Source organism: Drosophila gunungcola (genome assembly GCF_025200985.1).
Source record: "Drosophila gunungcola strain Sukarami chromosome X unlocalized genomic scaffold, Dgunungcola_SK_2 000039F, whole genome shotgun sequence".
NCBI classification, from domain to species: Eukaryota; Metazoa; Arthropoda; class Insecta; order Diptera; family Drosophilidae; genus Drosophila; species Drosophila gunungcola.
This window is the reverse complement of record NW_026453190.1, coordinates 386,858-411,255: the sequence shown is the minus strand read 5'-3', so window position 1 is coordinate 411,255 and position 24,398 is coordinate 386,858. Positions and strand designations below refer to the sequence as shown.

The 24,398-nt window shown below is 44.3% G+C and overlaps 6 protein-coding genes across 6 annotated transcripts; 2 read left to right on the top strand and 4 right to left on the bottom strand.

Annotated features, from left to right (window-relative positions):
- Positions 1–468: 468 nt before the first annotated feature.
- LOC128260830 (mitochondrial import receptor subunit TOM40 homolog 1) lies at positions 469–4,631 on the bottom strand. The gene is made up of 4 exons (XM_052994090.1): positions 4,212–4,631; positions 3,755–4,017; positions 2,255–2,672; positions 469–1,541 (listed from the first exon to the last, which is right to left on the bottom strand). The coding sequence occupies exons 1-4, from the start codon at positions 4,417–4,419 to the stop codon at positions 1,402–1,404; spliced, it is 1,029 nt and encodes a 342-aa protein (XP_052850050.1). The 5' UTR covers positions 4,420–4,631; the 3' UTR covers positions 469–1,401.
- A 255-nt stretch (positions 4,632–4,886) lies between these two features.
- On the bottom strand, positions 4,887–6,926 carry LOC128260831 (ras-related protein Rab-39B). Its single transcript, XM_052994092.1, has 2 exons — positions 6,511–6,926; positions 4,887–5,861 (listed from the first exon to the last, which is right to left on the bottom strand). The coding sequence occupies exons 1-2, from the start codon at positions 6,616–6,618 to the stop codon at positions 5,313–5,315; spliced, it is 657 nt and encodes a 218-aa protein (XP_052850052.1). The 5' UTR covers positions 6,619–6,926; the 3' UTR covers positions 4,887–5,312.
- Positions 6,927–7,356: 430 nt separating this feature from the next.
- LOC128260829 (pyruvate dehydrogenase [acetyl-transferring]-phosphatase 1, mitochondrial) lies at positions 7,357–10,158 on the top strand. The gene is made up of 4 exons (XM_052994089.1): positions 7,357–7,801; positions 8,153–8,654; positions 9,127–9,694; positions 9,755–10,158. Exons 1-4 carry the CDS (start codon positions 7,688–7,690, stop codon positions 9,996–9,998), a joined length of 1,428 nt encoding a protein of 475 aa, XP_052850049.1. The 5' UTR covers positions 7,357–7,687; the 3' UTR covers positions 9,999–10,158.
- Positions 10,159–10,611: 453 nt separating this feature from the next.
- LOC128260828 (lateral signaling target protein 2 homolog) lies at positions 10,612–13,905 on the bottom strand. The gene is made up of 2 exons (XM_052994088.1): positions 13,219–13,905; positions 10,612–12,457 (listed from the first exon to the last, which is right to left on the bottom strand). The coding sequence occupies exons 1-2, from the start codon at positions 13,400–13,402 to the stop codon at positions 10,929–10,931; spliced, it is 1,713 nt and encodes a 570-aa protein (XP_052850048.1). The 5' UTR covers positions 13,403–13,905; the 3' UTR covers positions 10,612–10,928.
- A 609-nt stretch (positions 13,906–14,514) lies between these two features.
- On the top strand, positions 14,515–16,881 carry LOC128260790 (negative elongation factor B). Its single transcript, XM_052994027.1, has 3 exons — positions 14,515–14,731; positions 14,807–16,105; positions 16,170–16,881. Exons 1-3 carry the CDS (start codon positions 14,600–14,602, stop codon positions 16,521–16,523), a joined length of 1,785 nt encoding a protein of 594 aa, XP_052849987.1. The 5' UTR covers positions 14,515–14,599; the 3' UTR covers positions 16,524–16,881.
- Positions 16,882–17,007: 126 nt separating this feature from the next.
- On the bottom strand, positions 17,008–20,950 carry LOC128260778 (protein HIRA homolog). Its single transcript, XM_052994015.1, has 5 exons — positions 20,780–20,950; positions 18,776–20,664; positions 18,171–18,535; positions 17,894–18,098; positions 17,008–17,796 (listed from the first exon to the last, which is right to left on the bottom strand). Exons 1-5 carry the CDS (start codon positions 20,814–20,816, stop codon positions 17,359–17,361), a joined length of 2,934 nt encoding a protein of 977 aa, XP_052849975.1. The 5' UTR covers positions 20,817–20,950; the 3' UTR covers positions 17,008–17,358.
- Between the last annotated feature and the right edge of the window lie 3,448 nt (positions 20,951–24,398).

The window sequence follows — 24,398 nt, the reverse complement described above, 5'->3', positions numbered from 1 at the left end:
AGGCCACGCAAGTTATTGGAAAATTAAAGCAGGAATTTCATTTACAGTTTTTAAAGACTTTCAGAGTTGAGCTTCTAGGTTTTGTAAAAGTAAGAATGGTTTTTGCATTTCTTCCATCAATTTCAAACATTATATTCATCTCAATATCATATTAATTCCACTTTAATTTCATTTTAACTCTGCCTAGGTATAACACAACTTCAGTATGAATTCAAATTAACACTAATTCCTTCTATACCTAATCACCATAAATATTTAAATAGATATAAAAGATAAAACATAGATCAACAAAGATACTTATCTCCACCGATAACTAATTAACTCATTAAGTGATAGTTGAAAATTAGCTGTATTTTTAAAGTGTGTGATTTGTTATCTAATCACACAACTCCACAAACTGACGTGGCTGAGAAATATCGAGAAATTATTGCAAAACAAAAGCCTAAAATAAAACAAAACGTGCACACATTTGTTTAAATTGTTTATTTTTTCTAAAACCTATTTTGTTTTTTTTTTATCATCTGGTTTTCTTTGTTGTTTTTATGGTTCTTGTTTGGGAACGGTAAATTACAATGTAAATTAATTATTTCACATGTTTAACATATTGTTTGGGTTTTAACTTTTTTAAGGAGTTTGATTTGTTTGGTTTTCTTTCCCCTCACAACATTTCGGCGCCGTCTCTTTCTCTGAATTCTGCCTATCGCTTTCGCACCGCAAAGGTAATTAAAGTTGGGTTAACAAAGTTTTTGTCATTAGAACTAATTGTAAATTTATAAATTATAAACTTAAAGCAGTTTGTTACCAATTTGATAGCTTGTAACATACATTTTATACGCATTTATTACTTGTTGTCTCTGCTTGTTGTTCTATTTATTTAATTGTTTTGTGTGTTGTGTGGAGGAAATAGCTGGTTGTTCTAAATAAATGCGTACGTTTAGGAAGCAACTTAAAATGTACAGTGACAGTTTGCTCATGTAGTTTTGGATGTGTGTATGTTTTTTGTTTTGTGTGTCGAGTGAAGAAATAATGTATAATAATTGTGGAATATTTTTCTCTCTTGTATTTTGAACTCCGCGTTAATGACTCTGTCAGTGGGGAAAATCAGGCGACGGACAACGGACGACGAACAGTGGCACACTGGTAACACATTAGATCAAAGAATAAAAGCCATTCCATAGGATCCCAGATCCCTGCTGGCCGCATTTCATGCACACAAACGGCAGATCATCATAAAAAACGTTTGTTAGCAGATTTATATATCTCTTTGTTGTTGTTGTTGTTGTTTTTGTTGTTGTTGTTAGCGGATGATGTGAAAAAGTTACAATGGATGTGTGTGTGTGTGTGTGCTTGGGGTCTGAGGCTGAAGTAGGGATTTGGCTGCTCGATCCGGCTTGATCCGTTCTAACCGATCATCAGCCCGCAGCCGAGTCTGAAGTTATTCTTCACGTGGTTCATGCGTCCGCTCAGGGCTAGCGTGAATGGCAATGGGGACAGACGCTTCTCCAAAACTCCGGAGATGTGCCAGTTGGAATCGATTCCGCCTGAAATGGAAGAAACAATTGAGTAACAGGCTTAGGGATTTAACATAGCCAAGGATCTCATTCGGCTTCTTTTAACCTAATCCGTTCTTAATAAATTCCTTTTTTTTCTTACTACTTTTGCTTTTAGCTAAATTGTTTGAACTTTAAACTAAGCTATCTAAGCCTTTAGAATATGACTAAGTTCTGAATTAAAATCATAAAAATATATAGAAACACTATTTTGCTAATTATAAGAGAAAGATTTTAAAATGAAACCTATGTATGTTAAGATCATACAAATTTAATAAAACTATTATTTTTAAAACAAATAAATAAATAAACAAATAAAAGACGAAAACTAAGTAAGACAATATGGAATGAGAACGAAACATTAAAACTTATGGTATACTCAGAGAAAATATTAAAGAGCATTCTTTGTGACATATAATTGTGGAAATTTATAAATTAACTATTTTTATAAACAATCTTTATAAATGCTTTATATTAGAAACATTGACAAACAATAAAAATAAGAGATTTAAGTAAAATAGTCAAAGAAAGAAATATAGAAGCATTAAATTTGACATATTATTGCAGAAATCTATACAATTATCTGCAACTTTAAACTACTTTAATCAAGAACTATGTCGTCTTTGAACTAAAAACAACAAAGTTCGTGCACAAGATTGCCGAATGTGACACCTTGGCCATTGATCAACCGCATATGCTCTCACCTCTGAAGACCAGATCCGCCTTGGGCAGATCGATCTGGTAGGCCAGCGTGGCCACCGACTCCTGCATGCGCAGGCTGGTCTCCACCTCGACACCGATCTGCAGCTGGTCGCTGGCCTTCTGGTAGTAGCACACGTGCAGGCCGCTCTGGCCCAGGGTACCCGACCACACCGAGTTGCCGACCGCGTAGCGGCCCACGGCGGACACAATGGCTATCTGACGGCCGGGGACATTCGGACCGAACTGGTAGGCCAGTTCGGCGCCCAGGGCGAGGGCTGGAGTGACTGACTGCAGATACTGGCCAACGACCACGCCGGAGTTGGTGAATATGCTGGGGTTGGCCACCGTCAGCGAGGCGGTGTAATCACTGCCGCGATAGTCGGTCGTCAGCTGCGTGGCCACCATCTTTGAGTCCTGGATCTGTGGTTGAACAAAACATAGGTCATTAGAACACAGTAAAATATATAACAGTCTATTTTAAACGCCCTATATACTGCCTTGAAGCCTAACATTTCTGAATTCTTGTTAGGACTTAGAATTAATTAGATATATATTAGCCAGATAGGGATCGTGTAAATATCCGTTTGGCGAACAACAATAAACAAATAAATGAATAATGAAATAGCCTGTGAGTTGGCAAAACATGGATCATTACTAATACTTTTAAAATCCATCTAACTGCACAACTGGAATATACCAATCGTTTTGATATTATATTCCACTCGTCAATAAAGTTGGCTGAACACATTCAGCACAAGATTCCTTAGAAATCTAAACAGCTTTACAATTATTTTATGCAAATCATCATGCCAATTAGGTATATGAATTATCACAAGCAATGTCCCATGAACATTAAGAAGTTCGCGTGTTGCTTTAATAAAAGTTTCGGCCAAAAGGGACATGCTCCAATCCGTGGCTGCCATGGGTTATGTTCCACTCTTTTTCTAAAAAGATTAAAACATAATCAAACCTAATGTTTAGACTTCTTTGGAAATTTCTGTTTAATGTGGCAAAGTGCTCAATAATAATCATTACAGAATTCTAAAACTTCTTCGCAAGTCGCTGCCAAATGTGGTGAAGTTATGGGCTCAAGCTTTAATGGGGTATATTTCCGTTGTGACCCTATCTTCTGATCTTGGGCTGTCAAAGTATCCAAGTATATTCTTTAGATATCACAATAGTTATTTGGTACTCGATAGTCACATGAAATTACTCAAGTATTTTTGAAATTTAAGACTTCCTTGAGATTTTCTGCCAAATGTCGTTAGCTTGTAGCTGCAGAATGTCCTGGGCTACGTTGTCCTTTAACGAAGTATCTCTTAATCCTATCGCCTCCTTTATGTTCCCAAGATTAACTAACTATGTTCTTTGGATGCCAAGAAATCACTAAGGAATATAACTTTGTGTGAAGCTTGGGCCAAATGTTGGCCAAGGTATCCTTGCATTGGCACCTCCTGATGCCGTATCCTACTTGCTGCGGCCCAATCCCCGCCAGAACTCACCTGCGAGGCGAACTTGCAGCGCAGACGCGCGGAGAACTGGTGGATGACATTGGCGTTGAGGTTGCCCGATGGATCGATGTCGCCCAGGAGCACGGGGAACGCCTCCGTGGGGCTGTATTGCTTGGTGCCCACGTAGGTCGCCCCGAAGCGATAGCCACTGGGGACCACATTGCTCATGTTGATGGTGTGCGACACCTGGAAGTGGTTGCTCAGCCCTTTGTTCAGCATGATCTTGGCGCCCTCGAAGGTGATGGCCTGGATATCTGGAAGTGGAGCGAGGAAATACATGCGCTGATAATACATAATATATAATAAAGTGCCCCCCAAATTCCCCCATACCCCTACAAATGCCCCGTCTCGCTCTCGCATGTTGTAGGTTATGTCATCAGAGGTGCGGGGTTGTCTACCATTTCTTTGGCCATTCCCGTACGCAAATTCCTGACTGAAGTCCACCTACCTTTGCACTTTTTGTGGAGCTCCTCGACGGTCCCGGGATTCTCCAGGGGCGCATCCTTGGCGGCGAACGTTCCTCCGGCGGAGGACGACGAGGATCCGGACGGAGAGCCGGAATCGGCGGGCAGGGAAGCCGGTTCCGGGAGGCCGAGGCCCAAATTTGAGGCGCCACTGCCACTGGCGCCGGAGGAAGCCGCTACCACGTTGCCCATTTCCAAAAAACCCGATGTAATCTATGTAATTTCAAGCTGCACGCGCTAATCGTGCTTTTTTTTGTGAGTTACGGCAAAAATCACTGCGTGACCAGATGGATAGCGCTTAAAATGACCTAATTAATACCGCGGTTGCGGGTGTTGCCAGACAAACGCGATTTTAAATGTTTTTATTCGGAATTTAAAAAGTTACACAGTGCAAATTGTAAACCAACTTTTGAAAGTTACTGCTGAACGTACTTGAAAAAACTAGAAATTCTACATTATTACTTTCACCGAATTGGTTTGGATTGATATATTATGCTGTTATCCCTTTTCTTGCTTTAACTGACATTTGGAAATCTTGTTTGACATTTTGATACGACAATATCTCGTTAGCCAAGAGAAATATTTATTTGTTTCTTTTAAAATATTTTGAACCTGCTTCCAAAATGTTAAGTAGCCCTTGATTTACAAATACCATGCCATTCGTATTAATAAAAACGTTTATATTTCAAGTATATGTATAGCTTTTCCGTTCGTATTTGTGTATGGTGAGTTATGTGTTTTATGAGTTGGGAGCACAGAAACTAGGCTTTATATTTCTCGTGTGACTTGTAAGCAATAATGGGAGCAAAATAAAAGTATTTTGGAAAGAGGGGGCCTAACTCAATTTTCACTAATTCCCGTGAGTCACCTAACTAAACGTTAACTTAAGAGCGAAACTAAAAGTAATTAGAAAAAAAAACGCATTGTACATACAAATATACGTAACTGTTTTGGTGTTTCAGCTAAACTAGGCCATTAAACAAGATTAATAGAGTCAACAAAGTGGGGTTTTGGGGGTCACGATACAAGTCAATGTACACTAAACAGTATTGAAAATAATGTGTGGGAGGGAAGGTCGGGGGGAATCAACAACAGGATGACTTTTCCGGCTCCGCCACCACGAGGTTAAAGTCCAGACTGTTGGGTCGCGAGAAACCGGACTTGATGCCATCCCATCCGTCCTCGGCCTTGTATTCGCCGGATCGAATGCGGGCGTACACCTCCTGGGTGACCATGCGAAAAGCCTCCTCCACATTCGCGCCGGATCGAGCCGATGTCTCCACAAAATGCAGTCCATGCTGTTTGGCAAACTTTTGCGCCTCCTCCGTGGTGACCTCGCGATGGCCGCCGGCATTGATGAGGTCCAGCTTGCAGCCGACCAGCGCGAAAACAGGACGGTGGGGCTCAATGTGACGCTGCGCCTCCATCATCCACAGCGGTATGTGTTCGAAGCTGGCGTGATTTGATATGTCGTAGACCAGCAGCACGCCCACCGAGTTCCGGTAGTAGGACTTGGTGATCGAACGGAAGCGCTCCTGACCAGCCGTGTCCCACAGCTGCAGCTTGATCTGTGTGCCATCCTTCATCTCGATGAGGCGGGCGAAGAAGTCGACGCCAACTGTGGGGTCGGACAGCTGGAAAAAGTGTGAAAATTTAGTTACTTTTATTTACCATTTATTTCCCAAAACCCTAATATTAATTTAATTTCCTAAATTAAATAAAAAGTTAAAAGGAATAGCTACAAATGTACAATAACGTGAATAAACCATAGAAATGAATCACAAATATTATCAATATAAAATAAATTCTAAATAGTTTGTAGAAATTTGTTTATAATCGTTACACTTCCTTTTAAAAGCAAAACTTACAAATATAAAGTTTTGCGTAAATGTACTTAATATTTTTTTTAAAACGGATACAGATAATCTCTTCTGTAATCCCCTTACATATCACCTTACCCATATAATTTACATTTTTAAAATTTGTTTTTGATATCTCCTTAAATTTTAAATATCCCGCCCAGTTTTATGCAGCCCTGGTCCTTTCTACAGCCTTGCGTGTTGTTGTTGCTGGCTGCATTATCAGGCGAGCACACACAGTCATAGCTTACACACACATACATGTGACTAAGACAGCATCTCGAAAATAAAATCCACTCCCTTTGTCCGTTTATTGCTGTTTGCAATTACTTAATTATGTAATGAACGCATTAAATGCATCACAAGGAGATCGCACAATGGGCACACGCATACGCACTGTGGTCAAAATGAACGAAATACGCACCTCGGCGAACTTGCCGTCTGTGAAGAACTTTAAAAGCGAACTTTTGCCCACGGTGCTGTCGCCGATTAAAATCAGTCGGAATTGGTACTCGAATATGGGTTCCACCATTTCGAACGTGTTTTTGTGAATTTACGGCTGTTAATCCGCTATATCTCAACGTCCCTTCCGCAAAAGATTGAGACGCAAATCGCTGGTTCGCCTTTTACTGCTAATTTTTTCCTTCTTTACTCCAGCAGAACGTAGCTTTGTGTATTCCGCTCGATTTCTGGCTTTGCGATGCGTGTTTTTCGATTAATTATAAATTATAAATATTCGAATATTCAGCTGCCACTGACTTTTGTTTTGTTTTGTGTTTTTTTCTAATGCGCAAACCTGCGCTTGTGTGCGTGCGCCCGTGTGTGTGATAAAGGCGTCGTTGCCGGACAGTAGAAAAATTTATCGATAACACAAGCAGTTGAATAATCGAAATAGCCAACTTGCAAATTAGCTAGATTCTTTCTTGATACTTTTTAATTAAAAAATTATTGATTTCAAATGTAATCCGGAGTACAATGGGTCGACAAGTGTGGTTTTCGACTATTAGAAAAACTAAACCAATTTAAAAATGTAATTCGATGAAGTAATTGAAGTAAATTATTTTATGTTGTTTTCTAAATATACTGTTACAAATGGTTTTTACTACCTAAGTTCTTTAAGCTGCACAATAAAAGTTCCATTTTCTCGTCCATACATTTTACCTGTTAAAAACCTACTTCTTTTAAAGCTAAATAGCCAGATTTGGCTCGAAAACGGTTACCGGGTCATGGCAGCGCCTGCGCCGATCCGGCTACGCCGCCCAACTGTCACTCTGACAGCTGTTCGATTGTATATATATTTGTACGCATTGTATTTTCTTTTTACGTTTGTTTTCCGTGGAAATTGTCGGTATTTCGTACAGCACACAAATGTACAAAAAATTCGCCGGACTCTTGGAAGCAGCATCAAAAATCAAAAACATTTTGTCATTAACTGGTAGCCGGAGACCGTAATTTAGCCGCTACGGTATACGGAGTCCACCTCGTTCTCCGCCATCTCCTCCGCCTCCGCCTCCTCCTCCCCCGATTCGGTTACGGAACCAATATTATTACCGTTAATTATAGCAACAGCGGGGCGAGAGCATATAGAAATTGCCATATAGATGTTTAAGTTCGTGCTGAACGACGCCACTAACTACGTGCGCTCCAATGTGCGGGATTTCAGTCTGAATGCACTGCGATTTCTGCCGCAACTGCCCCAATTGAGCCCATACGATGTAAGATCTGGGATCGGTAATTACCTATGGATATACCCTATACAGCATCTCTGTCAATAACCCCCATTAACTGCCAGAATTGAGTTCCTGCTTAGTAAGATCTGTGACCAGTGAAAAACTTTTAGATAGCAACTCTTAACCTAAGATCTGGGATCAGTTAAACCCTATAAATAGCACCATTAACTTAAAGAACGCTTTCCTTACAATGTAAAATCTGGAATCTTAGATAACGCAATTAATTCCTTAAATAAGTCCATACAATGTAAGACGTGGGATCTGTAATATCCAATATATCCTATAAAATTTGTTGAATACCTCTCTAACTGTGCTAATCCCAACTTTACCCCGCAGGTAAACCTAGTTCTAAGGGAGAACGAGTTCGTCTACAACTTCCCCGTGGATGGTGTCATCCGGAGCTATGAAACGAATCAGCTGGGATCCAATTCGCCCTGTGAGGATTCCCGCACGGAGGCCAGTCTGCTGCACCGCAACGGCTTCATCTGTGGCATTTTCGACGGCCATGCCGGAGCCGCCTGTGGCCAAGTGGTGTCCAAGCGTCTGCTTCGCTATGTATCAGCGGCCACCTTACCTCGCCAGGTGCTCCGGGAGCAGATGAAGCAGGGCTGCAACAGCCAGTCGTTTCTCAAGTGCCACAACGACAATGTGGACTTCGTCAGCGAGATCAAGCCGATCTACGAGGCCAGTTTCAACAAGTACATCAAACAGTTGGCGAAGACGCCGCAACGGGATGTCGCCAGCGAGCTGGTGAACGCATTTCTCCAGCTGGACGAGGGTCTTTCCCAGGAGGCGTTGGCCACCAGCGATGTGCGCACCATGAGCGTCGCACTTTCCGGTGGGTGTTGCACTTAACTACCTACATATAAGATGGCTAAGCTGGTTGTAAACGATGCAGCATTTGTTAATGGTTTTCATATTCCGTATGCAACGTTTAAAACCAGCACTGGGATCTTATGTAGTAGCTATTCCGTTCAAATGGTCGATAGGCTCGGTTCATTTGCAAAGCCAAAACCAATAGACAAAACAAATAAGAAATCGTTTTCATTGTTTACCGTATTGTTCTATATTCTTTACCATCTACATATATAGATTTACAAACTTATGTTTACAAAGTGTAAACAATAGGATTCTATCAAATTGTAAAGCTTGTTTGGCCTTCCTTCATCTACAAATTCTATATAGTTCATGATGATTCATTTAAAATGTATATAGAATAAAATATAAATAAGCTATATTGGCCACTAATAATCAGCATGCTAATAATTATTTTATAAATTTTGCTCTAAATACATATATTTGTCTTTCAGGAGCCGTTGCCTGTTTGGTGCACATCGAAGGACTGCAGCTGCACGTGGCCAGCACCGGTGACTGCGGCGCCGTGTTGGGCGTGCTCGATCCGAAGACGCAGCAGTGGCAGCCAAAGAAGCTCAACATCGAGCACAATGCGGACAACATGGCGGAGGTGGGTCGCATCCTGGCCGAGCATCCCAAGGAGGAGCACGAGACGGTCATCCGGATGGGCAGGCTGCTGAGCACGCTGGCGCCGTTGCGTGCCTTCGGGGACTTTCGCTACAAGTGGTCCCTGGACATAATGGAGCGAAAGGTGCTGCCGATGTTTGGCAAGCAGGCAATGGCGCCGAACTACTATACGCCACCGTACCTAACCGCCCGTCCCGATGTGCAGCAGCACGAACTGGGGCCCAACGACAAGTTTCTAGTCATCGCCAGCGACGGCCTGTGGGAATTCCTTTCGCCCAGCGAGGTGGTCAGTCTGGTGGGGGAGCACATCAACTCCAAGAAGATCCTCGAACCGATGCGCCTGCCCGAGGGCGACACAACGCTGCAGCAGATCTCTGATCAGCTGGCCGAGCGCAAGTCAGTATGGCAATTAACTCAATCCTAAAGCCCGCTAATAAGATATTGCTATTGTTCCAGAGCTGGGTTAACCCGCAAGCCGGTGGACCAGAACGCGGCCACCCATCTCATCCGGCATGCTTTGGGCGCCACCGACTATGGGATCGAGCACTCCAAGATCTCGTACTATTTGACGCTGCCCAGCGATGTGGTGCGTCAGTTTCGCGACGACATCACCATCACCGTCATCTACTTCAACTCGGAGCACATTGCCCAGCTGCAGAGCGAGCCGGATCAACCGGGGGTCACTGCGCCGGTAGCGTGATCTCCATAATCTTCGTGAGAATATGTGTATATTTAACGAGCCTAACCTTCAGCCTAACTAGCCTAAGTGTTGCGTTTAAGTTTGTTTCATCCGCCATCGGACCTCGGACGACTGCCGCGCCAAATAAATCCCACGCGGAAAGCGAAAACGAAAAATCACATATGCAAATTGACTTGTTAATGCAGAGCAGGGAGATCAGCTTTAGTTGCAATTCATAAATAAGCTCTGACCTACTGAAATTCCATAAGAATATAGGTCAAGTAATATCCACAAGTAGTTTCATCACTTATTTATTTTCAAATAATTCTTGATATTGTAAAGTAGCTAATAATTGTTTAAAAGCAACCTTATCCTTATTGTTTTGTGGTTTAAAATTATGCAAACAATTTGTAATTTATACACTCTATTTCATTTTAAAACTTCTTATGTTATTCTATATTATGCCAATTTTCCTGGTTTTAAACGTATATGATTTTTACTTTGGATTTTAAAAAAAGGTAAACTATAAATATCCTAAAATTAGAGCTAATTTTATGACTGCAACCGAGTTAGCCGTCTTAAAGAATTCGAAATTGTACACTTTTTTTGTCGTAATCCCCCAAATCTTATATCATTTTCGAGAATCGATTTATTTTACACTTATATTCAATTACAATTGTTTATATAACGCTGGGTTATATATATATATATATATATATGTATATGTATATATATGTGTACACGCGATTTGCTGTGGATTGTGGGTGTGAGGGTAAAGCTAACTGAAGAACACGGAAGCCGCGAACTTGCAAACTGGTAAACGGTACGGGTCCTAATCCTATACATGGAAAAAACTAAGCAACTACTCGGGCATCGGGGGATTGTGTGTGTGTGTGTGTGTGTGTGTGTGGGGGAGGGGGGAAGGGCATCAGAGGAGTAGCAAGGGTGTCTCTAGTCCTTGCCATCCTGCTCGGCCACCTCCTGCCGACTGACGCAATTGAGGAACTCCATCTGAATGTGCGTGATCTGCGTCTTGCTGAAGCACTGCATCTTCTTCTTGAGGAAGTCGAAGAACAGATCGAGCTCATCACGTTTGGCCAGCGCCTGGGCCACTTGATGCTGCTGGAGCAGCTCGTCCTCCTTGACGAGATTGTTGGAGCTGCTGGCCGCCGCACTGACGGCCAATGGCTGGCCGGATCCGGATCCGGATCCGCAACTCAGGGACGGCAGCTGAAGGATCGTGGCCGTCGGCGTGGATGTGAAGGATGTGGTGTTGCACAGTGCCGCTGCCGGTGTGGTGGTCACCGTGGCGGCATTCAGCGAAATCGCCGGTGTGCTGGAAATCGTCACGCTGGTACTGGTGGCCTCGGTCACATCCACCAGGGAAATCTGCTGTGTGGACACCGAGGAATCGTGCCGATTGGATGGCCCACCGCCTCCTCCTGCCGCCGATGTGGCCGTGGTGGTGACCAGCGTGAGATTCTTGAGCTTGCCATCGGCCACAACAGTGCCACCGGCGAGGACACTGTTCGAGGCATTGCCCGATCCGCTGCTGCTCGAAAACTGATGCTGGCTGGAGCGAACCGTCTGCGGCTCAATGTCCGATATGCAAAAGTCATGCGCATCGATGTAGTGGAAGCCCTTGCCGTGGGTGACATCGCTGCCGCCATCCACGGCATCGCCCACGCCCATTTCGCAATCCACATGGGCACCGCTGGCCTCTTCGTACAGGCAAACCTCCTCGTAGTCCACCTCGGCGCCGGTGGCTCCGTCCTCGTCCAGTTCATGCTTCACAATGTCCACCTGGCCATCGTGATCCACGACATCGTCGTCGTCGTCCACATCGTCGACCACATCGTCATCGTGGGCAATCTGGGAGAGCTCAATGCTGGAGATGCTGCCATCGTGCTGCGACTGATGATGATGGTGGTGATGGTGGTGCGGCTGGTGGTGGTGGTGATGCTGCTGCTGCTGCTGCTGGTGGTGGTGGTGGCCATGATGATGGTGATGGTGGTGCGGCGAGACAGTGTCATCCGAGACGCCCTCCTCGTAGGCGGTCAGGATAAAGGTCTCCGCCTCGTCGCTGACCAATGTGATCTGCGAGGTGCCGTGATGCGAGGATAGCGTGCCCGTATCGTGATCTGACTGCCCATCGTCGTCCACCATCTCGTCATCGTCGTCGTCCACATGCTGCTTGAGATGCAGCATCGACCCAATTGGCAAACTGGTGCTATTGCCGCCTCCCACGCCACCGCCTCCTCCTGCTCCTGCTCCTCCTCCGCTTGCCTCATAGCCACTCTGGGTGTTCCGGTGTGACTTCAGCTTGGGCTGGTACACCGTCGACAGGAAGTCCAGCTCCTTGGCGTAGCGCCACTTGGACAGCCGACCCTCGATGTACTTGGGCGTGCGCAGGCGGTACTGGTGGAACGTGTCCCGCAGGTTCTTCCACTTGCGCCGCACCTCCTGCACCGTGTACTTGTCTGGAATGTCGGAAATATGAGAATTAACAGGCGGTTTATTGGGAATCATGTCGATGAGTACTTTCGAAATATAAGAACTACAAACTTATTTGAAATACTAGAATGTAACGAGATCAGAATTATAAATATTTGTATGAAGGAGAATTGGAATGGGAATTAGTGTGAGATTACACATTTCATTATAAATAACTGTTTCCACTTACTAGATTGATAAATATTTATAAATGATTTTTGTAATTCGGAATAGTATGTTTAATAAATATTACAGCAACAAATGTTTTATGAAACACTTGATTTTATTAAAATAGGTTTGCCTTTTAGTTTTTTAACCTTTATCTTTTTCAAACTGTAATGAAATCCAATTGATTTTTCCAATATATATATATATCTAATTAACAAATAGGAAAAGTAGTTCTTAACTGAAATTTAATGTACATTTTTTGAGAGTTAAGCTCATCCTTACTGAATATTTTAAAAGACCGAGTTAGGAAATCCCTATTCCTATTTATCGGAAATTCAAGTAGTTTGGCAGGAGAAACCCTAACATGTGACCTGGCTAATCCTTGCCAGGATCTTCCTGCCTTTCTAATTTACAATGAAAATATAACTAGTTAATGAATTTAATGATAACACAGAAGGGCTTAAGTAGCCATAATTTTGCACTATCTAAAATTCGGGTAGTTTTAATGCATGCAACTTCCGAAAAGGCCTTAAATGGTGGTCAAGGAGCCGGGTAATCCCCGCCAGGACATGTAACTCACTTCCTATCTGCTGGGCGACCTCCTGCCATCCATTAAGGACATCGGAGCGGCGTCGCTGGTTTGGCTGCAGTTTGTAGTTGTAGAGGGCTGGATTCTGGCGCACCAGGTTGATCAGCGTAAGGATGTCGTCCGTGGGCGCGTTGTCCTTGTGGTAGCGCTTGCGCTCTGACGTCGACGAGGACATGTTGCTTCACTGGGGCCGTTGGTGCTGCTGCTGGTGCTGCTAATGCTGCTGATGCTTCTGGTGCGGATTCACTGGGCTTGTGCTCCTGATCCGGATCTGTATCTTGATCCGATCCGTATCCTTACGATCCTGCTGCTCACATCTAATTGTTTTGTTTTTGTTTACCCAAAAAAAGAGCGATTTTCGATAGTTCTCGTCGAGATGCACACGCACACACACTTCCACACACAGTTGGAATTGTTGTGTAGGTGTAAAAACACGCACGCACACACCCCTGCACACTCGATATGAAGGGATAGCGAGTGTGTGCGGCAGGATCTTCTCCTTTTGGGATCTCCGCCACCCAATCTTCTCCAGAAACCAATCCTCCTCCACGGGCTTTTGCTTGAGCTGTGCGAATTTTCCCAGCTCCGATGCTCTTGCTTTGCTTTTTTGCTATTGCTTTTTTTAGCGTTGCTTATTTCGCGCTAGAGATGGCACATCGCGCAATTGGCGTTCTTCTCACACTCGCGGTTTTCAAAAAATCACGAGAATATATTAGTAATGGAGAGAGTCCTTTTCATTGGAAAATATGGGTATTATCTTAAGGATTCCCCAAGCCGCTATATATTGATTATTTAAATTTTGTTGGCGCTGAAGCCCTTTTTTAATTAAAAATGTTTTGATTTGTTGAATAACTGTTTTGGCTTCAAATATAAAATTCGTGTAAAAGGTAAAGAATTATTTTGAAAAATTTGTTGCATTTTTACCGCTATACACCGGGTGGGGTAGGACTTCCCATCAAAGTGATCCCAAGTACCTTTCAAAGACCCGACTGATATGTGGTCGAAAAAATGTAGTTGAATTAAGTAAATCAAAAAAGGTAGTTTCTCTAAAACATATGGCATTATTTTAATTGGTATTATATATACTGGTATTCGAGATTTATTTGTTTTATAAATAAGTGTGCTCAATAAAACAAAAACTTAAAAGCAAAAATAATTATGAACATCAATTTTAAATTTAATTAATTAATTTAATAAATTTTATTATATTAAATTATGTATTTGATTCACGCTTTTAAGCAGCGTTGCACAGCAATCGATAGGAAACTATCGATAGTTTGGCGCACATGCAAGTCTGCGTTTATTTTTTTGCTCCTCACCCGAAAAAAAAAAACAAATTGTAAATTAGCCGCAAAAAGCAGAGCAATTGTTAATGATAATGAGCACGCCGGCGAAAAATAACAATGGAACCGGGCTGGAGGACGTGAATATTCCAGGACAGGCGTACCTACGCGAAGCCTTGACCTCCTGCACGGATCCTTTGAAGGCCATCGAGAGTTTCCAGGTTTGTTTACGTTGCACCTGAAATGGGCGCGAAAAGTTTGCACGATTTTCACATTTATCCGCCTGGTATTTTCAGCTCGAAAATGGTGTCCTGCTGCCTTCACTGCGTCCCATGTTGCCTTTACTCGATCTGCACGGAGTGCGCCGCCTGGACTTCCACACATCGCTGATGGAGGAGCTGCGCGACAAGCTGATTGCCCACATCAACGAGATGGGCCAAAAGGAGCCGCGCGAGCGGGACAAGAAGCTTAAGGAGCTGCTGGTCAAGAGCTTCCCCGTCGTCCGGGTGAAGTCCCTGCGCCCGGTGGTCATGGCCATTCTGCGGAACACCCAGCACATCGACGACAAGTACCTCAAGATCCTCGTGCGGGATCGCGAACTGTACGCGGATACGGACACGGAGGTCAAGCGGCAGATCTGGCGGGACAATCAGTCGCTATTCGGCGACGAGGTGTCGCCCCTGCTGTCGCAGTATATTCGCGAGAAGGAGCACATCCTGTTCGACCACACCAACCTGAATAATCTGTTCTTCCAGCCGACGCCCAAGGTGCGAAGGCAGGGGGAAGTGGTCCAAAAGTTGGCCAACATGATTGGAACTAGCGTAAAGCTGTACGACATGGTGCTGCAATTCTTGCGCACTCTGTTCCTGCGCACCCGCAACGTTCACTACTGCACGCTGCGGGCGGAACTACTGATGGCCTTACACGATCTCGAAGTGCAGGAGATCATATCGATAGATCCCTGCCACAAGTTCACCTGGTGTCTGGACGCCTGCATCAGGGAGAAGAACGTGGACATTAAGCGCTCCCGGGAGCTGCAGGGATTTCTGGACAACATCAAGCGCGGCCAGGAGCAGGTCTTGGGTGATCTCTCCATGACCCTGTGCGATCCGTATGCCATCAACTTCCTGGCCACGTCGGCCATCAAGATATTGCACCACTTGATCAACAATGAGGGCATGCCGCGCGACAATCAGATACTCATCCTTCTGCTGAGGATGTTGGCCTTGGGCTTGAGCGCCTGGGTGATGATCGATTCGCAGGACTTCAAGGAGCCGAAACTGGACTGCCAGGTGGTCACCAAGTTTCTGCCCGCCCTCATGTCGCTGATGGTGGACGATCAGTGCCGCAGCTTGCATGCCAAGCTGCCGCCGGATGAGCGTGAGTCGGCGCTGACCACCATTGAGCATTCGGGACCGGCACCGGATGCCGTGGAGGCGTACATCCAGGAGAGTTCTGTGGCCAGCATACTGGCCATGTACTATACGCTGCACACGGCACGGCTGAAGGATCGTGTGGGTGTGCTGCGCGTGCTGGCCATTCTGTCCGCCTGCAAAGACGATCGGGCATACGAGGATCCCTTCCTGCACTCGCTGGTAAGCAGTTGTAGCCCATCTTATCCAGAGAAATGTTCCAAAACTCTTGCAAATCCATTTACAGATCGCTTTGCTCATCCCAATGAGCGAGGAGTTCGCCACGGAGGACTTCTGCACCACGCTCTTCGACGAGTTCATCTTTGCCGGACTGACGCGCGAAAACGTGACCTCCCGTCACATGCTGAAACTGTTGTGGTATGTGCACAATAAGCTGCCCGCCGGTCGCCTGGCCACATTGATGAAGGCCATGCAGCCTACTTCGGCTCACAACGAGCACATCCACAAGCTATACGAAACGCTGCAGGAGAGGATTGGCACTGGGGCGGCGGAGACGCCGGTCATTGAAGCGCCGCCCATGGAGTTCGATTCACCGCTTAAGAGTGTGCCCACGCCGGGACCACATTACAATGTCCAATAGCTAGAGGCGCCGGCAGTCGCACCGCCAGCGGCTGTCGTCGGATGATGATCGTTGATAAAGGTGATGATGATGATGATGATCGGTGGCCAGTCATGTGGTGTCGCCTTCCTTTTTTCTTCTGAGCAGCCGGCGGGATGGCAATCCCCATTTAGCATTCATGCGCAAATCATAATTATACATTTTAGACTAAGCAGCAAGCTCTGCAGCCGAGCAATCGGATATAGTTTACATATTTACAAATGTATGGCTTTGTTAGCAGGCAACCAATTTGTTGTCGCTGGCTATTATATATATTATATATTACTGTTACGCTAGTGTAACGATCGGCTCTAGTACACAATATAGAGTACAAATCTAAGAGCTCGTTTTTGTTATTTGCATGTGGGTTTTGGGCTTCATTACGCAGAGCTTAAAAGAAGTATTTGAACCCTAAATGGCCAGCAAACCCCCGGTATTACAATTATAGAATGAAAACTAAGGTGTATAATTGTTTCTATCAGTTCAATTTTCACTCAATTTTAATGCTTTACATAACTGATCTTTTTTTTTTCGGGCAGGAAGAATGCAAAGTTCCTAATAAGATTAGGTACAAAAGGTTTTACACTTAACGCTTTTAGCTTACAGAGAAAAACCAAAATAAAAGGGCTATTAGGGGTAGGAGTCTTTCGTCTCATGTCTGAAATGTTTCAGCGGCTTTGGAACTGGAAACTGGAGCTGCGCCCGCTGATGTGGAAGCAGCTCCTCCTCATTGTACGGGGAACGTGTCCAACGGAGGTAGTGAAGATGGGGCCGACGACAACAGCTCATCCATGCAGACGGTGGCCGATTCTAGGGCTTAGATCTCGGGCGAGAGACTAGGCGCTGGCGGGGGCGCTGACAGTGATGAGGATGAGGATGAGGAAGATGAGGAGGAGCCGGAGTTGGAGGAGGATGAACCTGAGGATGATAAGGAGCTGCTGGTAGTGGTGGTGTTCGTAGTGCCAGTGCCAGTGCCAGTTGTTACGGTCGTTGGTGATCCTTCTTCCGGTGCCCCTTCTTTTTCAGTCACCTCTTCTCCAGCTGCCTCATCTCCAGTGGGCCCTGCGCCAGGTGAAGATTCCGCCGACGAGGCAGCTTTGGACTGTGGGATGGCGGGCGTGGCAAAGATATCCTTTTGCCTTTCAGATTTGCACTCCCTCAGCAGCTCCACGTACTCCGAATGCAGGCGCTGCCATTCGGAATGTGGCTTCAGCGTGTCCAAAACGCACTGCATTAACTCCAACTTTGGCACGAACTAAAGGGAGATGGATATATATATATATATATATATATATATATATATATATATATTTGATATAGACAACACGATCCTTTAAAGCTACACAACTTACCGGTGATAATCCCGGCTCTGGAATGCTGAGCAGATCGTCCAGGAATACACGCATCCTCTTTTCGGAACCATGGGTGGCTAGCTGGAAGGTGAGCACCTTGTGCCAGTGCTGCAGTTCATCCAGCGATTGAAGGGCCTCGCACAGCTTGATCTGGTTCTCAATAAACCTGATTTTGGCACTCTGCTGCCAGCTCTCCGCATTCCTCCTAAAATATAACGATTTATAGGTGGTTATACGAACAGAATAGAATATAATAGAATAGAATAGAATCACTTACAGCTCCATGCCGCCAGTGAAACAAAAGTAATTCTGACTGCTGGCCTGCATGCTGAGGAGCGGAAACTTTTGCTGCATTTGGTCCATGTCCCTGGGCAGTGTGCCCCGGATGCCGTGGTACATGATTGCATCCTTGGTGGCCAGCACCAGCCACGATTCCAGGCTCGTCGAGTACGAGTACGAGTTGCCGCTGGGGAATCCAATCAGCGGCATGCCCTGATCCGTAACCGAAAACTGTACGGCCGTGCCATGCTTATTGAGCAGCTCCATGCAGCCCGCCGCCAGGCTGATGACCTTCCTGGCGATGTGCCATATCCGCAGCAGTCCGCACTCGGTCAGCACACCCACCAAACTGTTGTCCGGACTCTGAAAACATGTGCGATTAGCTTGGGTGGTTTTAGTTTCCATTTTCACGAATGGATTTCAAGAAATTTTCAATGAGTATTTGGTTAAAAACAATCATTGGATATCTAAATTAATTTTTCGAAAGATTTAAAACTAAGATCATGAAAAATGGGAATAATTTAAGGAAACAGTTCTTTGGACAATCAAATCGTGAAATAGTTGCTTTATAGCCTTATGTAAATGCTTGTTATCCGGACTCACAAAAGCGCAGTGCACTGCTGAACTGGTCAGCGAGATGGCCGGAAAGACTGGGCAGCCCGTCTCCATGGAAATCAGTCGCATGCTCCCGTCCAGGGAGCACAGCATGGCGTATTTTCCACACAGATTCAGATTGACCACCGGCGATCCGACGAAGAATTCCCACAGCATTTCCTTGGAATCCGAGGCGGTGACCTTCGCCAGCATGCCGTGATTTGTCTTTAGGTAGCCATTCTGGACATGCACACGATAGTCCAGGGCGGCCTTCACAAACTCACTCTTGCCATTGACCGTGACGTTGAGATTGCTGGGACCGTTGGTGCTACTTTGGTGCTCCTCCAGTTGCGGCGGTCGTGGAAATTCGCTGCTCTGGCCAGGATCGAAGGGCAGCGATTGCCGGCGCTGGTTGGCGGGTTGTGTCTTCAGCCTGGAATCCAGGCGACCCAGGTCCGCCTTACTGACCAGTGGTTCCAGCGGCATGAGGGGCGTGGCAGCGCCCTCCGTTGGAGCCGCACACGTAACCGCTCCGCCCGCCACCGAGCTGGATGTGAGTGCTGTCGCCGCCGATCCACTGCTGCTGGACACTATGTGCGTGCTCAGGGATGTGGGTCCCTCCTCGTGCAGCGGTATGAACATGGGCGTGATCCTTCGCTTGCCATCCTTGGTCCTCGTTTCCGTCTGTTTGCTAATGGGCCGCTGGTTGGCCTCGCTGCTGCTGCTGGACGGGAACTTCACGGGCTTGGAGCCGCATCGCTGCGGATGCTCCATGGGCGCCGTGTGACCGTTGCCATAGCTGGCGCCGTACATTTTCGTTATGATGTTATTCTGCTCCTCGGCGGAGAGGGCCGTGCCGAGCTCCTCCTGGGAGAACTTCAAGCAGGCAATGCTGCCGTCGCCGCTGCAGGCCATCAGCAGGCACTCCTGTGGGCCCCAGGACAAGTCGAGGATGCTGTCGTTGAACAGCTCGTGGATGACGATCATGGGCCGCTGGAAGACGTTCATCCAAACGGACAGGGAACGATCGCGCGAGCCCACAGCCAGGCAGCAGTATTGCAGCGACTTACACGGACTGCCATCGTTGACCTGGCGCCTCAAAATCGAATTGTGAAAGCGCACACAGGTCACGGCCTTGCGGTGACCCACGAAATCCTTGTCGCACTTCCAGCCCTCGCGTTCGATGATCTGTGCGGTGGGACCACCGCCGTTCATGGCATGTGCCGAGACCAGGTACTGGCCATCCGGTGACCAGGAGAGCCTCAGGATGTGCGTGGTGCCGCCGCACTCCTCGAACGGTTCGGTTATCGTGTGCGACAGGCTCCAGTCCGCGGTGCTCCAGATCTTGACGCTGCGATCGTCCGATTGCGAGGCCAGAAAGTGGCCAACCGGATCCCAGGACACGCCCTTCACCAGGCCCGTGTGTCCCTTTAGAGTGGCCACCGAGTGGGGGAAGGCCTGGGCATCCCAGATGATCACCGTGTTGTCAATGCTGCAGCTGGCCAAGTAGATGTCGTTCGGGGACCAGGCCAAGTCCAGGACATCGCCATCGTGGCCGCGCAGCGTGTGAAAGCACTTCCACGATTCGTGGTTCTTTTGCATGCCGCCGCTGCCGAAAACGCCGCTCGATCCCGCACATTTGCGCCAGATCATGATGAGCTTGTCGTCGGAGCCGGAGGCCAGGTTCTGGCCATTCTGCGACCATCGGACGCAGTTGACACAGGCCAGGTGCTGGTCCATTTGGCACAACATCTTCGGCACCTCCGCATCCAATTCCGCCTTGTCGGAGAGCACCGGCAGCAGGTTCCAGATGACCACGCGTCCACAGTCGCTGCCCTGGCCGCCGGTCGCGAATTTCGTGCAATCCTGATGGATATCCACCGAGAATATCTGTTTGTCTGCCGGTTAAAATGCATTTATTACAGGGACTATATTTGCAAAGAGCGAATATTTTGCCGGTTCGGGGTTTTTTGTTGTTGTTTTTGGTTTTCGTTTTTGGTTTCCGCAACTCACCATCGTGATGCACCCAAGCCGGCTTGAGGAGCCGCATTTACAATAGACTAATAAATAAATATTCTTTGATATACAATTGAGCTGGGAACTTGGGTTGACCTAATAAGTTTAACTAAACTAAATAAACAGCTTAAAAACAGCTTGTTGCGTGTGGCCGTAGATTTTTGTCGACAGATCACCAAACACTTAAATATTAGAGTTGCGATTTTCACAACTGGTCACACTACAAATGGCGGGCGTTTAAACATTTCCATTTAAAAATTCTTGCCCAAAAAGTGGAGGTTTAGTTTCATTAAGTTTATTGACAAAAAAACATTTATTTATCGCCACAACTCCAATCGATTTGTGTCAACAATTTGAAAGACAATAGTACAAAAAAATTCCATTTGCAATAAAATGAATTTATCAATAAAAAAACCTTAAGAGAAATAGTTGTTTTTCTGTTCAATGTGCTATATGTAGCTCATGCATCAAAATGGTCAAAACTTTGATACTCACAACAAAATTAGTAATCCCCATGCATTAAAATTATAGGAACTTGAGAACAAATTTATTTATTATTTTGTTTAAATACTGTAAAAGCCAAATTGAGCAACAATAAAAAACTGAAATGATAATATTTTAGACAATGAAATTGATTTTAATTATGCAAAAAAAAAATGGGTTAGAAAAAGACCGATAAGAAAAATGTCGTGGATGTATCTAGAATCTAGATATTTTCAATTTAAGTAATACGATACCATGTTATTACTATGTCACTTAAGCTAAAATTCTTTAATCGGTGAGTGTATGTATATACATAAGTAATTTATAAACCTATTCTACTTATATTGATTCCGTTAAAAAGTTTCATTTGAATCGGCAAGTATTCATAGCTGAATTCAATTTATTTAAAAAGAATTGAAAAAAAACACGTCGGTTTTCTTTTTTAATTCTAACCCCTCCCCTTTTAGGCTTCTTTCCTCCTATAGGACCCACTTTTCTACTTTCTTTTTTTGCATAACTGGCTGGTGGGTGGAGTAAAACTAACGAAAGGAACGAACATCGAGAAAAGCGGCAGCCAAAACACGAAAGTTTTCCTAAGCGCTTGGCTGTCATTGGTCTCCATATTTCGTGGGCGTGGTTGGGGGAAAATTGGGAAATGGGGGATGGGGGATGGGGGATGGGATCGAATGAATCAAAATAAGACAAATATTTTGTGAAGAAGAACAACGACTTAGCTGGGAAATTGCTTTTGCACAATTCCACATTTGCTTAATTTGCATACATGAAAATTGTCGCCAATATGTTGTTTGCTTATTTGTTTGTTTGCATAGAACTCATCCCCGATTTGCGACCATGCAAATCTCAAGCCACAAATTGACTGACAATAGGGGACTAGGACTGTCTCGTCTCAATAAAGTGAAAAGCGAATAAAGCAGTGTACGAGCACACTTTACCTGGGACAATTTGCAATCCAACGCATCTGTTGCCGGCAACATGTGGCGTCAATGATGTTCCTCTAACATTCCCCCAATTCTTCGCTTTTCATCCGATTTTCCACAGTTTTTTTTTACCCGCCTCCCCCCGATTTTCCCACCCATTTCTGCGGCCCATTCTCAATGCCACTTGACAATTGTCAACAAAGCGCACGTAAAGCGATTACAGTCTGCGTGAGTGCAGGGAAATGGAAATGGGTGTGTGGAAATGGATCCTGCTCCTGGGACTCACACTGCATGGACATCTTTTGTGGCACTCTGTGTATCTGACGGATATTTGGCAAATCCGACGCCAGCGGCACTTAAGCTCCTCAAGATTGTTCACATTGTCAAACATAAAAGATGGGTTTTTTTTCAGGGAGAGCAGCTATGTGGTTATACATATATGAATGGAGGCATTGCGAGGTTCGACTTTCCAATTTTTGCAAAATATATTATTTGAAATGTTTATATATCCTTATCTACAAGCTTTAAGGCCAGCTAATAATTACATTTTGTCAATATTAAGTCAATGCAATGCAAATAATATTATCAATTATAATTCGTTTCGTAATCATTATAAATTTTAAACTATAACTTGTCAATTATTTTAATATGTATACATATTTTAATAAAATCAAATTAAAATTCTTACATTATATTAAACAAAAACTGATTTTAAATCATAATCAATTGGACTTTAAGCCATAATTCACATTGGAAAAATACTTTGTGGGTGACTTTTTCAACGCAATCAAAATATAAAAAAAAACAATGGCATGATGAAAAAAAATATTTAATTTTATATTAAAATTTAATGATAATTAAATTAAGTCCGGAAAGTCTTATAAATATGTTTAATTGTTCTAACAATTTTTAAAAAGAACTATAAAACTTACGGGGTTAATTAATAAAATTTGAAAAGTTATATTTAAATATTTATCTAATTTACTGACAAAACTTGGATATTTAAAAACAAATTTAAAGTATAAGCATTTCTATGAACCAACCCGTAGAATAAAAACTACAAAATCTTTTTGAAATAACATCTACACCCAACCAAACGGGAAATAAAATTCTAATTTAATTAATGCAAAACTCGACCAAAAAACTTTCAAATATCCCGCCCACTAATTCATTAGCCGCAGCCCAAAGCACATTTTTTTTTTTTTTTTTGTTATTTTGGGAAAAAGAAAAAGGAAATCTTGTTGGGCCTGAGCCCAAAATCAAACCCACGAAAAGCTGGCGACTTGATTGTCCTTGATGGATGGATGGAATGGATGGATGATGGACGTTCCACCAACCAGGAACCACTCATAATGGAGAATGTTGGATAGAGGATGGGATGAGGTGGGGGGTGGAGAATGGAGAATGGAGGGTGGAGGGTGGTGCGGCGCTAAAAGCAAATGACAATCAGCGGGGAGAGCGGCAAACATTTAACAAAAAGACAAGAAACAAAGTTTAAAATCTAAAAAATGGTAAGGGATGGGGAGGCTAAGAACGGTGGCACATTGCAATTTACATGCAAACAAATAAAACCACCCACCACCCAACGTATGGCCTTCCCTTTCGCACCGCTTTGTTTGCTTTCACCACCCAACCACCTCAAACCTTCTGTCTGTCTGTCTATCTGTCTATCAGTCTGTCTGTCTGTCTGTCTGTCTGTATATATATATGTGTATGTTCGTTCAACATTTCAATCAACGCTCGAGTGAAATGTGGAAAAAAAATCATAATAAAAGCAAGGATAATATGGCAAGCGAGTGGTTTGGAGGAAGTGGTGCCGCCGCCCAAGCGGAAATGGATGCGCATCACAAAAGTGGCACAAATTGTGTGGCATGTGTGGAGACGTGGCATGCAGCCATAAAAGCGACGAAGATATAGTTTCTTTAAATTGTAAATAAAAAACATAGTGGTTTGCTCATAAGTTAAAACACAAATCAGAGTCAAACATTCCAAAAACCCAATAAAATGCAATTATTTAGTAAAAAGCCAACCGCTATCATCAGTTTGTTTTCTAAGCGTACTTCAAGATGAAACAATCACCTAAACATTTCTATATTATCGAAATAAAATATTTCTGATTTAATAATATATATAAATATATTTTCACTTATATACATGTTATAAAATTTTATGTGATTCATTTAGTTTATAAAATA

Excerpts from the sequence above, each read along its gene's own strand:
- LOC128260778 (XM_052994015.1), bottom strand. The coding sequence starts at position 20,816 with ATGCGGCTCCTCAAGCCGGCTTGGGTGCATCACGATG. Across the intron at positions 20,665-20,779 it reads GGCTTGGGTGCATCACGATG|ACAAACAGATATTCTCGGTG; the intron begins GTGAGTTGCGGA and ends TTTAACCGGCAG. Across the intron at positions 18,099-18,170 it reads TTCACTGGCGGCATGGAGCT|GAGGAATGCGGAGAGCTGGC; the intron begins GTAAGTGATTCT and ends GTTATATTTTAG.
- LOC128260829 (XM_052994089.1), top strand. The coding sequence starts at position 7,688 with ATGTTTAAGTTCGTGCTGAACGACGCCACTAACTACGTGCGCTCCAAT. Across the intron at positions 7,802-8,152 it reads CCCAATTGAGCCCATACGAT|GTAAACCTAGTTCTAAGGGA; the intron begins GTAAGATCTGGG and ends TTTACCCCGCAG. Across the intron at positions 8,655-9,126 it reads CATGAGCGTCGCACTTTCCG|GAGCCGTTGCCTGTTTGGTG; the intron begins GTGGGTGTTGCA and ends TTTGTCTTTCAG.
- LOC128260828 (XM_052994088.1), bottom strand. The coding sequence starts at position 13,402 with ATGTCCTCGTCGACGTCAGAGCGCAAGCGCTACCACAAGGACAACGCG. Across the intron at positions 12,458-13,218 it reads GGTCGCCCAGCAGATAGGAA|ACAAGTACACGGTGCAGGAG; the intron begins GTGAGTTACATG and ends CCGACATTCCAG.
- LOC128260831 (XM_052994092.1), bottom strand. The coding sequence starts at position 6,618 with ATGGTGGAACCCATATTCGAGTACCAATTCCGACTGATTTTAATCGGC. Across the intron at positions 5,862-6,510 it reads CAGACGGCAAGTTCGCCGAG|CTGTCCGACCCCACAGTTGG; the intron begins GTGCGTATTTCG and ends CACTTTTTCCAG.
- LOC128260790 (XM_052994027.1), top strand. The coding sequence starts at position 14,600 with ATGATAATGAGCACGCCGGCGAAAAATAACAATGGAACCGGGCTGGAG. Across the intron at positions 14,732-14,806 it reads AGGCCATCGAGAGTTTCCAG|CTCGAAAATGGTGTCCTGCT; the intron begins GTTTGTTTACGT and ends TGGTATTTTCAG. Across the intron at positions 16,106-16,169 it reads ATCCCTTCCTGCACTCGCTG|ATCGCTTTGCTCATCCCAAT; the intron begins GTAAGCAGTTGT and ends ATCCATTTACAG.
- LOC128260830 (XM_052994090.1), bottom strand. The coding sequence starts at position 4,419 with ATGGGCAACGTGGTAGCGGCTTCCTCCGGCGCCAGTGGCAGTGGCGCC. Across the intron at positions 2,673-3,754 it reads GCTGCAAGTTCGCCTCGCAG|ATCCAGGACTCAAAGATGGT; the intron begins GTGAGTTCTGGC and ends GTTCAACCACAG. Across the intron at positions 1,542-2,254 it reads GGCGGATCTGGTCTTCAGAG|GCGGAATCGATTCCAACTGG; the intron begins GTGAGAGCATAT and ends CTTCCATTTCAG.